Genomic DNA, 14,428 nt, shown 5'->3' with positions numbered 1-14,428 from the left:
GTGTGATTTTTAGCGGCCAATTCAATGACAGGTTATATGCAATAATATGTCCGCCGTCAATAATTTTTTAACATGAAAGCGGATTAAAGTACATAGGGAGAAATGTGTGATTATCGCATTACACGCTGGTATTCTAAGATGGTATTTTGTAATAAACGGTACGGAACAAAAAAGTATTACCTAGCAATTTGCTACGTAAGTACCTATGAATATATACCTACTTATCTGCTTACACTTGTTACTATAAAATATAAGCGTCATGCTTTTAAATACGAGTAACTAGATATTGTAGGTACCTACTAAGTTAGATAATTTTTAGCATTCCATTGTCAACTAACCCTTATAGATTCGATCGACATAAAAATCTTAATTTTGTGTGATATTGATGATATAATTAATGGACGACCCTCAAAGATACAAATTCTACATATACAAAGTGGTTCCAAGTCCACCATTACACGACTAAATCCGAAATAAAGCATCATAAAGAGGCCCCGTAACTCCTATGACTGGCAGCTTCGATATTGTACAAGTAATAAACGAAACAAGCACGTACATACGTAGGTAACGTACTTGAGGTTTCTATTCTACTGTTGCGAAACGACAAGAAATGGTGTAGGTACCGGACAATGGTGCCAATTTCACTAATTCGCTTTTACTTGCCATCTAGCAATAACTGAATTAGTTAGGAAATGTCTCGAGTACAATCGAAATTACTAAACTTACACTTTTAGTGTAGGTAGGTAGTACGTATTTCTGTCTGGACAGACTATACAGACAAAATTATTAAATTCAATTCAAGCAAGGATTACACCCACAGTTAGTTTTATAGGTTAAAGCGGTCAGTCATGCCTGTTATGCTTGTCATTAGCCTATGATGATTGCTTCCCGCCTATACGACATATAGACATAGTATGTACCCACTGAACACATTTAGGCCTCTACTTATTGCGACACTCCTGCGTCCTCACCATAGTTGCTTCAATAAATCTTAAACATTTTATAACTAATTACAGTTCAAATAAATGAGTGAATGACCTTCAGGGATCGCTTTGACTCCCATAAATATATTGTTATGAAATTAAAAAAATATTTATATTTAGATATTTATTCTCACAATATAAAATTACAATATAAATTATCCTAAACTAATCTACACGAATTTATATTAATTATAATTGTCAATAAATATACTTAATTTACATTATTTAATAAATTCATAAATACAATTTAAAAATGTCTGAGTAAGTAGGTAATCATATGTCAACAGTTTTATCCATTTATCTATCCATTTTACCCATATTATTCATGACCATAACCAGTAATCGTAACAATTGTAGAGCATAACTCTTAATAAATCTAACGATTACCTACATATATTATTATTATTCATATTGTCACATTGCCTAAGTTTATTTCGGTTCTTATTTCGTAAACTGAAACAGGAGCTTGTCAGGGCATACCTAACCGAGTCGGAGAGGTTAGGTTAGAAGTCTAAGTCTAACTACACGAAGCGCGACAAATGGGGGAACAGAGGTCTCCATAAGAGAGGCTCTGAGGGCGATTAAAAAACAAACTATGAGATCATCTGGATAGATTCGTTTGGTATCTACCTTTTGACCCTAAGAGCGGAAAATAGAAACCCCGTTCGTGGGACTTCGTCAACTGGTCTTAATTGTTTAAAAATATCAATTAGACAACACAACGAAAATAATGACTAACGAATGGCTTTTAAAACTACATAAATCAATATATTTTTGGACCTTCTGATTGTTATTATAATTGTGTTTATAATTATTCCTTTTGCAATTATGAAGTGTCATGAGTTTTCATTGCACGGTAAAATTATAGTGAGCTATGGAGTCGATAACACTAAAATTAAAGTCATTCTCATCCTCACACTCATTCAGTAAATTCGCCCTTAAATTTCTTTAAATACATCCTAAGCATTTGCTTTTAAGTAATTAAATATTTAAATTTTAAATAAAATGTACCTAATTATTACAATATTAGAATTGCATAGTTCTTGCTGTATTTCAACTCAATCACCGAGTTAAACATAATACATACATATGTACCTATATTGTTCGATATAATATAACTGAATGTAGGTATGAAGCTGTGTTTCATAAGAATCATAAGCATCATAATAACGACTCCATCCAGCTCACTATAATCTTACCGTGCGATGAAAATTCTGATGCCTAGGTAATTATTAGGTCACGGTGACTAAAAATTATGACATTTATGACGCCGAAATTATTTATCTTTATATTATTATGATTTTTGTTGTATGACTAATAATAAATGGGTTAATAAATTTGGAACTATTTTATGGAAGCCAGTAGAGACCTGACTTCGCACTTTCTTCGTGGTAGTGTCGGTGGAGAATTAGCATAGTCAATGCCAGTTAGAATTTTTAATTAGAGTTACACTTAGTATGGTTCATTAATTAAACTGTACCGATTAATAAATTCATTTTGCCTCCAAAATGCTATCCATAAGATTACCAAAATGTATTTTCTGTAACTTAAACATTTTGTTTTGACCTAACTTATTCGCTATCATTTTCTTTTGTTTCAGGGAGCAGTATATTTTCAATGTATTTGAAGTCATTGTTAGCACACTGGAAACAAAATTACAGAGAATTGAAAACTTAGACAAGGCTGTAGAGCATCTTATGAGAAGAGTTGAAGCTCTCGATTCGAGGGTAAATGACAACATTCATAAAACGGACGCTATCATTTCGAAACTTGGTAATCTCGACCTAAAACTGTTTAGACATGTTCCTGAAGGTGACGAAACGAGCTTCGCTGAAACTAGCACTAAAAGACAGGTAGTCAATAGAATTAGTGATGCTCAACTGCTAGACCGGAAACTCGAATCACTGGATCAAAAAGTTTCTGACATTGATTCAAAATTGGTTGGCCTTAAGAACCAGATAGATAACAATTTCCTGCCCGTGGACGATATCAATGCAGAAGCGAGTGAAAAAAAGCCCATAAGCCTCAATGTTATTGAAATTGCTAAAGGACTCAATACCGAGGTTATTAATGAAATCACAAAAGAAGTAGACCAGCTTAGAACATCAATGTCGACTGTCGATCGTAAATTACAATTTCATATTAACCTCGTATCTGAAAATTTAGGTAAGGTCTTGTACATGATGGCCGACGTGCATGCCGCCATAGTGGAACCCGAAACTGCTTCTATCAACGTTAACAGTCTGTTTAAAAACCGGACAACTACCAGCACGCCAGCTCCGGCACTAAAAGGCAGTAAAATCGATACCCTCGTTAATAAAATTATTCCCATGATGAGTGTATCGGAAAAAATGGACGAAGTATGGGATGTAGTCGTTGGAACCAAAAGCTCAGTCGATGATTTGGTTCCTAAGTCGGATGAACTTCTGACACAAACTCAACGGCAAGAACGGGCTATCGGTCAAATTCACAACGATTTACGAGTAAAAACCAATCTTATAATAGAAAACTTGGACATGGTTGAGAAAAGGTTAAAAAAGCAAGAAGATGATGTAGCAACGTTGGCTCAGAGGCCGGTGCCCGCAGAACTGCTGCTGGACCCGACCATCGACCGACTTGTGGAGTACGCGCCCAACAGGTTCCGCGCCGACGACCCCGCCACCGAGCCCAGCACCAGCACCGTCGCCGCCACCACTATGCCCGCCTCTACTGTTGTCAACAGGTGAAATTTTTCCTCACATTTATCTCTTGCGGCTTAGAATATTAAACTTAAGTATCTGCGAGCGAATCTGCAAAGCGACAAGCGATTGTTTACTTATTGTTTACCATTGACCTTATAGATATTGTTACGCATTAGCGAGTTTAGTGGTCGGCTGTGCGCGCGTCTACTGTGACTAATGGTTGTATCGCACGCAGCCCGAGCACTCCAAGCAGCTCGAGCACCGCGCCGGGGCCGGCGGGCGCGGGCGTGGCCGCGGCCGCTATCGCAGGCGCGGCGGCCGGCGCGCGCCCCGCCAGCCGCAAGGGTGGCATTATCTTCCCGAGTGTCAAGAACAAGCCCATCATCGGCAATAACACCTTCGCTTCGGAGATCGTCGCCAACTATAAAGACGTGAAAGTGAGTCGATGTTACATAAACTATTATAATTACTACTCATGGGTTATATTATACCTACCTGATACTCCTATACCTATACCTACCTTACGCCTTTACATTTCCAAGTATCGTTGGATCGATCATAATCGTGCCACCATTAAAATGTGATAGCCAGCGAATTACATAACTAGGTAACGTATACCTTACCTTCTTCATCATAACGCACCACGAATATTAATTGGTCATAATGTTTTGATTTTCAAGAACCTTTCCTTTGCAGTCAGCAGTCAGGTGAGGTGATGTATGAAATATGATATTTTCTATTTGTGTATAAATTTTTGTAGGTACCTACAGCTAAGTGATAGAGGCCTATAGGTTAGAGGGTATGCACTTTTGCAGATGGGTGTACGTTAGAAAAAGAGTGATTGTCAGAGGTGTCTCTCTGTTGAGTTGTAAAAGAAAACAGATTGTGAAGCGAAACATCATAGACTAATAAAAATTTGCAAAGTAACGTGAACTTAAGAGCCCATCAACGTGCACACTAGCGCCACTGCTAAATAATCGTCATTATTTAAATTTAACGAAAGATGTTTATAAAAGGGGGCCGCTACGTACTGAATTTTGTATATAAGTACCTTTTAAATACATCAAACTAGTTTTTATGTTGCTGGATTCGTCAATCTATGCGTCCAAAGTTAAAACGGCCGTTTTTGTTTTGAGTTCGTTGATCGACGAATCCAGCAACATAAAAACTAGTTTGATGTATTCAAAGGGTACTTAAATACAAAATACAGTACGTAGCGGTCCCCCTTTTTTAACTATCTTTCGTTAAATTTAGATAATCACGATTATTTAGCAGTGGCGCTAGTGTGCACGTTGATGGGCTCTTAAGTTACATAAGACAAAAAAATAAATTAGTTTTACCATATCTTATCTTAAATATAACTCTAGCTACGGCCTTGTTGTAAAGTGTTTCTGGAAATGTAGGTAAACGTGACCTACATATAATTAATCTTCCGCTTATTGACAATCGTAATTAAATGTGAAGGTTGTTCTGTACCTACTTGTAAAAGTTATTTTTCTCAAACATGCAATGAAATATTGATGTTATGGTCCTTATAATAGGCTGCGAAGTATGACGTTTCAGGTGCGGCTAGGACAAAAGGTCGTTAATGGAATTTCATACACATCTTGCAGGCCTAGGCCGGCAAAGTCCTCTTTTTTAATTTTCATTTCACAGATATTTGTGACACAGCATCGTGGCATTCATCCATTAAAAAAAGCTAGAGGCAGTATTTGCTTTATGGTTCGTAATGACACTCTGCCACTACGCCTATAAAAAAAAAAAAAACAATGTTTGCTATAATTTGCAGTTTTATTTGTATAAAATCAACATGAACTTAATAAATTATACATTCAATAATTTTATAATTTTAAATTATAAATTTAACTACACAAATAAAAACATTTAAAATATTTCATCTAAACGTTAGCGGTAAAAAGGTCTACTCAAACACGCGTAGTTATATTTTTTAAATTGTTATGGAGGTAAAGTTGAAAAATATTCATTCTGTTTTATTGGATTTATGGTGCGTTGTTGATTTTTTGACTTTAATATGAGTTCCGACGAAATAATGAAATTAATATTAATTGTAATCGTAGGTGTTGGAATTGGCAGCGTAAGCAGAATTGATTTTAATAACTTGCTGCCTCTGCCGCCAAGTCAAAGACGAAATATGTATATGGTTGCTTATGGCAATTTTATTATTTGAGAAACTAAGAAAAATGGCTTACAGTTTATTAGAAACAGTTTTGTGGCATATTTTAAATGAATGTAACTACAAACTCGTCAACACTGTGGAAATTATACTTATTTACTCCATGCATAAAGCAACGATGTATGTGAAACATGATATCAACATGAAAGGCTATGTAAACTTATGTGACGAAAACGACAGTCAGACGGATACAAGGCGAAAAAATCAAAGATACATGAAAACATACGGGTAGTAAAAATACACGACTCGTGTAAAACATACGCGTGATAATGATATAGGTACGTGTTGGTTATATTTAGGGTGTAGTTTACTTTTAGTTTTTTCTATAAATAAAACTTGGGTTTCGTGGATTTTTTATTTTATTTATTTCATTGCATGTTTGAGAAAAGCACTATACATACCTCGGCGGGAAATGGGGTTGCCCGCGCTCAGACCTATCCGGCCTCGCTTCGCTCGGCCGTCTATATGTCTTCGGCCGGCAACCCCTTTCGTCCCGGCCTCTGTAGTAATGTACTATTATCGTAAATTGCAAACGGTACCCTAGTTTATCTGCGACGGCGGAATGTTAATCAACCGTTACCTTTCAATTCGCGGCACAACGCGGTAAATGAATGTTATTCAGCCTTACTGCCTCTACGCACTTACCTTTTACGTCCCGTGGTGTAGCAATAAGAGCACTAGCAAGGAGTTCCTGTTGGCGCTGCAGTGCGTTATCTACAAACATACATACTGATTAAAGAACTGGATTCATTTTGCAAATAGGATTTTATTGCAAATTATACTCACTACAAATCAAGAATATTCTAACGAGCCCTAACTCAGTAAGGTTAGATTATTTGCTTATTACAGAGTTACAAATTGTTACAATTACCGCTTTCGACTTCCATCATCAGGTCCGTTTGACGATATCATAATATTGTATTATCAAGGAAGCTATGCTGCTAAGTGAGTTGAAAGTTATTTCAGCTCAATTGTAAAACAAAAACTGGGTCACATTTAGCTTGCAAAATTTGATGAAATCTCGCCCGATGGCTAGGTAAACTACTTAAATAAAATCTTGTACGAAATTATTATGAATACTTAAAAGTAGGGTTTACCATTTCCGTTGCTAGCTGTGTATCCATATTTATCTAGTCAGGCATAGGGCATTACTAAATACTTGCTATTATTATACGGTCACAAGTATTAAAACAATTTATAGCGTCAAGCATAGCAGCCAACCGCCCTGCGACCTCTACATTCTGTTCTGAACTGTACATATAGGTACATACGCAACGGTGGGTATTATTACATGCAATCAACTTTTAAATCCTTGAATCGCAGTGGACTGGTAAAAATACAGTGCATTAGTTAGGTAACGTCGCATATGGCTCGGCTAATACTTAAAGCTGTATCGTGATTCGGAATTATAGTATTGTACAAGTTTACATAGTCCTGTTACGTCTTACATAAACGAACTTTCAGATAATTGCCAGACCCTATTTGCATAGGTTTCGCTTTAAAGGTATGTTTAAATGTGGTACATAAGTTCCGCTCGAGAAAAGTTGCATCGGGCTCGGCTTATTACGTAAATCTGGTTCATGCGCATTAAACAGTGCTTTCCGCGGCTTTGTGCGCGGCGCGGCGCGGCGCGGCGGCGTAAAAACCGGCCGTTCCCACCAATCGACAGTTACCAATGATTACAGCGGGTTTATTGTTTCTTAGCGTACGTGAACTGCTGTTATGTGGCAAGTGATGCAACTATTTAATACAGGTTTATTCAGTTCTCGCATGTGTGTTTAATAAATTATTGTTAACCCAATTCAAAATGAAAAGTCACATCACACATAATAGTTGTTAAGTAGTTATACTTAAATAATACCAATATCACGTTCTACAGATACTAAACTATCAATCTGGGGACAAAAGAGCTGGCAGCTTCCTCGCTCAACGAATAAGCGTTGCGATTCAGCGAGGAAATGCTGCCAGCATCCTTGGCACTATGCCCCAGGGGCCTTCTTTAGATATAGATTTTTAGGTTGTTATCTTTTTTAGGTTTAGTTTTAGTTTTGTAGGTAGTTTTAATTTTAGGTTACTTTTTATTGTAAGTTTGGTGTTGTGTAAGTATATTAGGTATATTATTTCTTAAATATAAGTAACATAAATTAAAAAAAACTATCAATCTACATTTAAAAAATCCGATTATAAATAACCGAGGCAAGTCCGGTTAAAAAAAAACATCAAGCAACGTTTTTAGAGTTCCGTACCCAAAGGGTAAAAACGGTAGCCTATTACTAAGACTCCACTGTCCGTCTGCCCGTCTGTCTGTCTGTCTGTCTGTCACCAGTCTGTAATGGCTGTATCTCATGAACCGTGATAGCTAGACAGTTGAAATTTTTACAGATAATGTATTTCTGTTGCCACTATAACAACAAATACTAAAAAGTACGGAACCCTCGGTGGGCGAGTCCGACTCGCACTTGTTGTACTTACGTACAATTGTCGCTTATATTGCAAATCTATTTTTTTTTATTAAATTTCAATACATGAATGACACGCAAACTCCACTTGCGTATTTTACGATGAAAGATGTTAAATTCGCACGCGCATAATTAGCGATCGACGCAATTAATAGATAAGAGAGGTGTTGATTAGGGTTAAATATGTGTATGTGTGTGCATAGCTAAGCACTGTCACATTGCGGCCAAAAAATCTTAAATATTGGAACGCAAAGCGTAGGGTTTGTAATCTAATGCAATTATGCATGCTATAATAGATATTTAAGTCCCATAGGTACCTACACTGTATCAGGCTATTCTTGAAAAACATAAAGGCTCAACCACACCCAAATCCAAATACAAAAAGTCTGACCTCAGACATCGCTTTTGAGAGTTACGACTGATCGGAATTGACCGGTGTAGTCGACAAACCGCGAGGCGGCAAGCTTTTGCCATATAAGTTATCAGCCTTAGTTAAACAAAACTCTAATTATCTTTTTCGCATTTATAAGATAAATATTGTGTTTTCTCGGATAAACTCAGCTCGCTATAAATTCCAAAGATGTATATAATCAGGAAACAGTCGAATCGTGACGACTGCGCTCCAAGCAATAATGGAAATAAGCCACGACTTTCCTTTTCTTTCGGTTATTTAACGACAAAAAGCAGCCCTCCGTACTTAATTACTATAATTTTCTGAATAGGCATAGTAAAGTAATAAGTACGTTGCGATATCCTTGTAAGCAGTAAGTAGAAACAATTTGTCCGTACCATTAGGTATACACGAATATTAGTCTAAATTACTGTCGTCACTTATCAGGTTAACAAATTTACATTGGGTAAATATTCTTCAAAATGATGAGTAGGTAAGTAGTACGAGTCGAATAAGAAAGACTGAAAAAAATAAAGAAAATATATTTTTGTACCACGTCGGTGGCAAACAAGCATACGGCCCACCTGATGATAAGCAGTCACCGTAGCCTATGGGCACCTGCAATACCAGAAAAGTTACAATGCGCGTTGCCGACTCTTTAAAAACCTGGTCACTGTGGCGAAGTCCGGCATACTTTATTTTTTTGTTGACTTTGGAGTGATCTAGTTCCGTTAATTATTCACCTATGTTACTGCTTGTAATCGCATACGATGAAGAATTTAATAATTAATAGTTTAGCCTTAGTGACAGATCATTTCAAGCACAAATTAAGCAAAAACAATGGCATTTTTTAAAATTCGGCGAGTAGACGGACTTCCCGTGCAGTTTAAGGGAAGTCCGTCTAGTTATGATATCAGCCAATCTATGGGTGCGTATATGTTCGTAGTCAAATTCCTAAAAAGAACGGATCAAGACAATGAAAAGCGTATTTTAAACTTGTTAATATAGGGTTTAGATTCGAAATAAACACCATTTTTCTAAAACAAAGGCAAGTCCGGCATATACTACCAAAATGGGGTGGTAAACCTTTTTTGGCAAATAATTAAACATATTTATTTTTTTGATTTCCGAAATAAAAGATCAATAGTAATTATAAAATGAATTTTAATCGTTTCTTTTAATTTACTGAGATCAAAATTTAATAAAGTAACATCATGCGCAAAGTCAGCAGGGTTTTTTGATACCTTATCAAATCGTTATAATATTAAAGTCGCAAAAACAGTTGGTAATCTCTGATTTAACGAAAGTCCGGCATATGACGGACTTGCCTTGAACATAATAGACGGACTTTCCAACTTAGTCAAATTTTAATATGATAAATTGTGGAACGTATAATTACAAAACTACGCTAATTTCTGATATTTTAAAAATAGAATAAAGACAATTGGTTCTTATGCTACCTACGTAGTTACTTTCTGATGCACAATCTTTTCAAAAACTATTTTTAACAATTTTTTTTCGAACGGCTGTCGCACTATGACTTCGAGTTCAAAACACGAAATTACTTGTTGAGGCGGATTGCTCTGAAGTTGGTTTTCACAGCGCCATCTGTTTTACAGTGACGGAAGTAGCGCGAAAAACTGGTTAATCGACTGGACTCCAAAGTCGCATACGCCTTCAAATTCAAAAGTTATAACGTGTTGACGGACTTGCCTTGTAGACGGACTTGCCCACAGTGACCTTACACTCCTTTTTTGATGAACCCCATACCTAATGTATAGTTGTATTTGTACCTATAGCTATTTTTCGTATGGTTGAGCTCTTCTAATCTCAGCCTCTAGTCACTTTCTTATGAGGCGTTAAAACAATGGTAATATCACACTCACGCTTAAAATACTTTCTATGTGAACTTAAGCATGTGAAGATGTAAGTGTGATGTGGAAAGCTCGCGATCTGTGCAAACAGCGTTGCGCAATCCGCAACTAAAGCCAAAAGAATAATTATCTGCTCTCAGACCAACACTGAGATGCCACTGACACATTTGGACATCAAATAAACCATTTACTAACTTACCATTGGGATATTAATGGGCTGTCGCTAGACATTACTATTATTGCCACAAGCACTTATACCTACTTTGAAAGGAAAACCCATTAACTGGATTTTACTTTACCAACTCAACAAGTTTTCAAAAGAAGTAAAGGGATTTTACTTTATGTGTTACATGATGAATGATAAAAGTGTGCTCATTTACATTATTATGGTGTATATGTCGTAGTCAGATCGTATAATCCGCCGTATTACATTACGGCTAGCCGTTTTCAAAAACAGGGGCGTTTTGAAATGGGCGGTTCGACGATTACCCGGATTGTCATTGCGATACGTTCTTCAATAAGGCGGCCTACGTTTAGCCGCATCGTACTACTATTTTTTTAGATTGTAGGGTGACCAGTTCTTTCGGTCGCCTACGTAACCGGAGTTTGACAATGTTTGCAATTTAATTTATTTTTACCATTGTCCCACGTCCCACCGCACTACATGTGTTTCTTTTCCAAAACATTTCCTCCACAACTTCGGGGGCAAGCGGGGCTCCTATTTCTGGGCCGTTTGCCCCTCGGGCATCTGAAGCTACCTAACGAACCTAACCTACTTACCTACCTACGCTTTTTTCCCCAAAGTGTTTTCACGGACGTCTCACTAAATCAATAGGTACCTACCTATTGATTTAGTGAGAAGATTGAGGGTAGGTTCGTTAGGTAGCTTCAGATGCCCGAAGGGCAAACCGCTCAGAAATAGGAGCCCCGCGAAGCGGGGCTCCGTCTAGTTAAGTTGCGAAGGAAATGTTTTTTGTAAAGAAACAGTCCCACGAACTTCAGATTTGATGGACACCCCAGCGTTTGTCAGGCAGCGCCACGAGTGTTAAAAATGGGAACTAAAAACTGTCAAAGCGGCGGCTAATGACTCGCTGTATTACATTACGGCTAGCCGTGTTGAAGAACGTATGGCGCCGAATATATTCCGGCGGATTCTCATTCAGCCGCATTCAATCCGGCTAATCGTTAAACCGCCGCATTTCAAAACGCCCCTGTTTTTGAAAACGGCTAGCCGTAATGTAATACGGCGGATTATACGATCCGACTGCGACATATATATAATATATCTATGTATATCTCTAGTTGGTTATGTCAAGAACTGGAATATTTCTTAGCAGATAAAAATGTTTACACACAGCTTTTATCATGCATAAAGACAGATTCCGCATGTGTAATGAACAGACATAATAGGGGAAGTTGGCGGTCCGGCACGTCATGCCAGCATGCCGTGGAAGAAAGCCGCGGTCGGCGCACGCTCTGGGCCCCTATTCGACTCGGAAAATGACAGTCGTGTCCCTTGAAACTTTGTGATATCACAGAAGAAACTGTCCAAATTTGCAAATTGACATTTCGTCTTAACCTCGGTGGGCCAACCTAGGCTAAATTATACGGAACGCAATTTTATGTAGGTACTCGTATATGCGTTTGGGTTTTATGGTCAGCGTCAAGCAAAACTTTAAAATACTCATCACGAAAGTAGCGATGGCATAAGCTATGTCACCTTTTATTACTTTATTGAGTCAAACAGCAACCCAGCTCGGTACACTTGTTACAATGTAGTGCATAATTAAATATATTTCATCGCATTTTAACGTGTGTTTCTATTTCAGTCAGTTTCGGTAAAAGTACTGAGGTTGACTGAAGTAGCATGACAAATACGAACGTTTCCGAGACAATACGATGGAAAACATTTATGCACTACATTTAAATTAATGTCGTGTGTCAGTCGATGTGCTGTCTGCCTGTCTCATCTTTTAGTGTTGTATTGTGCAGTAGTTGCACTTCACTCGTAGGTGCTAAAAGTGCTAAAGCATACCAAGTGCGAAAGCATTGCGTAAATAAGCCTTTTGCGAATTTAAAGAAAATGGCATAAAAAATTTTGTGCCACGACAATTCACCTATCAATATTATGTCAATATACGAAGCTCAAAGCGAATTATGAAAATGTACTTACTTCCTGCTTTACGGCTGGACGTCAATGATATACCTACCTATTATTATTTATTATATATGATATCATCAATATAAGATTAGTGATCTATAATGCGATTTCTCATTCGTTGCAGGGCTATTCTTGTGTGGACCTCTTGAATGCAGGTATGCGGGAGTCGGGAGTCTACTACTTACAAATCAGGGGCACAACTTACTGGTTCCTCAAAGTATACTGTGAACAGAACGTCGCTGATGGTGGCTGGACTGTAAGTACACCTTCACACACAACTACTTTATTAATTAAGAATAACGATTAGGCACACGGCACACTCATTACTAACAATATTAACGTATGGATTTTAACTTTTGTCCTTTATGTGCAACTAGAACTTAGTCAGTATCTTCCGAATAGGTCATACAGTATACGGGATCAATTGAGGTAGGTACCTGCACCAGGTAACGTTCATAGTTAGATATTTAAATTTTTTTTTGTTCCTAAATTTAACATGAACCAATCTGCTGCGCGAGGCGCCGATGACGCGCGCCGTGCGTACCCTGAACCCTGAACCTCATAGCCGCGCAAATATATAGACCTATTCTCATGTACGATGAGTGAATTCACAAAGGATGCATTATTAACTCTTTGTTATAGTGAATAGATTAGTATGTTATGTAAAAAAATGGTTTGTTAGATATAGGTATGTACTTGTTTTTGTTTGTCTGTTTATAAATGTTTGTGTTTTTTGCAACAATATCGCATTGGGTTCTGCCTGTAATGATATTTGTATGTGTGGAAATAATTAAAAAATAAATTAACCTACAGTTTTGTTTATGGAACCAGCGGAGAGGGACGCAAAATTTGGACCCATTCACAGTTATAAAAGTATGATATTTTAAATTAAAAGAAGGCAAGCTTATATAAGAAACGGGCCTTCTTTGGCGCCGGTAGGTATTAGTCTACATTCAAGTGTTAAACTTTTTATTCCAAAGCATTTTATTTCGTTTGATAATATTATCAAGGAAAATGATGAGAAAAATCTTTAAAGAACCAAATTTATGTAGGACCTACTTATTTTTATTAGCCTTGTAAGCTTCCATCAAGAATAACGTGGCTCCTGTCCCCATTATTTAGAAACTATCAATGGGTGAAATCGGTCTGTAATTTAGAGAATGTTGAGCTGTGGATTTTACGACTAGGTACGATTAGCATCGTTATTTCGCAATGAAGCTCAACCTATTGATTGACAAGACCGATGTCCTTCAAATACGTATTTGTTTACGCAATATAATTCTTAAATGTGAAGCTCAAAAGTTATGGAGATGAAGTGTAACACCAGTCAAGTCGCAATATCTGATTATTGATAGCCGATATAGTAAGGTAGTTAAACATATCGATCTTAGCATTAGCGAATCAACTGGCGCGGTTTGAAATATAGCATAAAGCGTGCAGCCAGCACGCCCGTCAGTTTTAAACTGACATTAAGAAGAACATCTTATCTAACATATTTATTTTTGTAGTAAGTGAACATTATGAAATTTTGTATTATATTTCTGAAGCAATCAATAAGGAGCACAATAAGATACCTATGTTTGCGGTATCTTTGCTCCTACTATAGTTTACTTAATAGGGGATGGGGGTACCTTTGCACCTTTTAGTTAGGGACTCAAAGTTACCCCGTTATGTACGAAATAATT

General features: G+C 37.2%; 1 protein-coding gene across 1 annotated transcript in view; it reads left to right on the top strand.

The window, feature by feature from the left end:
• LOC134804764 (angiopoietin-related protein 2) overlaps window positions 1-14,428 on the top strand; it is a 139,641-nt gene that overhangs the window by 118,875 nt on the left and 6,338 nt on the right. The window contains exons 2-4 of the mRNA XM_063777982.1: window positions 2,584-3,705; window positions 3,900-4,101; window positions 12,868-12,999. Of these exons, the coding sequence (XP_063634052.1) occupies window positions 2,584-3,705; window positions 3,900-4,101; window positions 12,868-12,999 (1,456 nt within the window). The remainder of the gene's footprint in view (window positions 1-2,583; window positions 3,706-3,899; window positions 4,102-12,867; window positions 13,000-14,428) is intronic.

The sequence above is a fragment of the Cydia splendana genome, chromosome Z (genome assembly GCF_910591565.1).
Source record: "Cydia splendana chromosome Z, ilCydSple1.2, whole genome shotgun sequence".
NCBI lineage: Eukaryota > Metazoa > Arthropoda > Insecta > Lepidoptera > Tortricidae > Cydia > Cydia splendana.
Note: the sequence above shows the minus strand (reverse complement) of the source record. Positions and strands in the feature narration are given on the sequence as shown.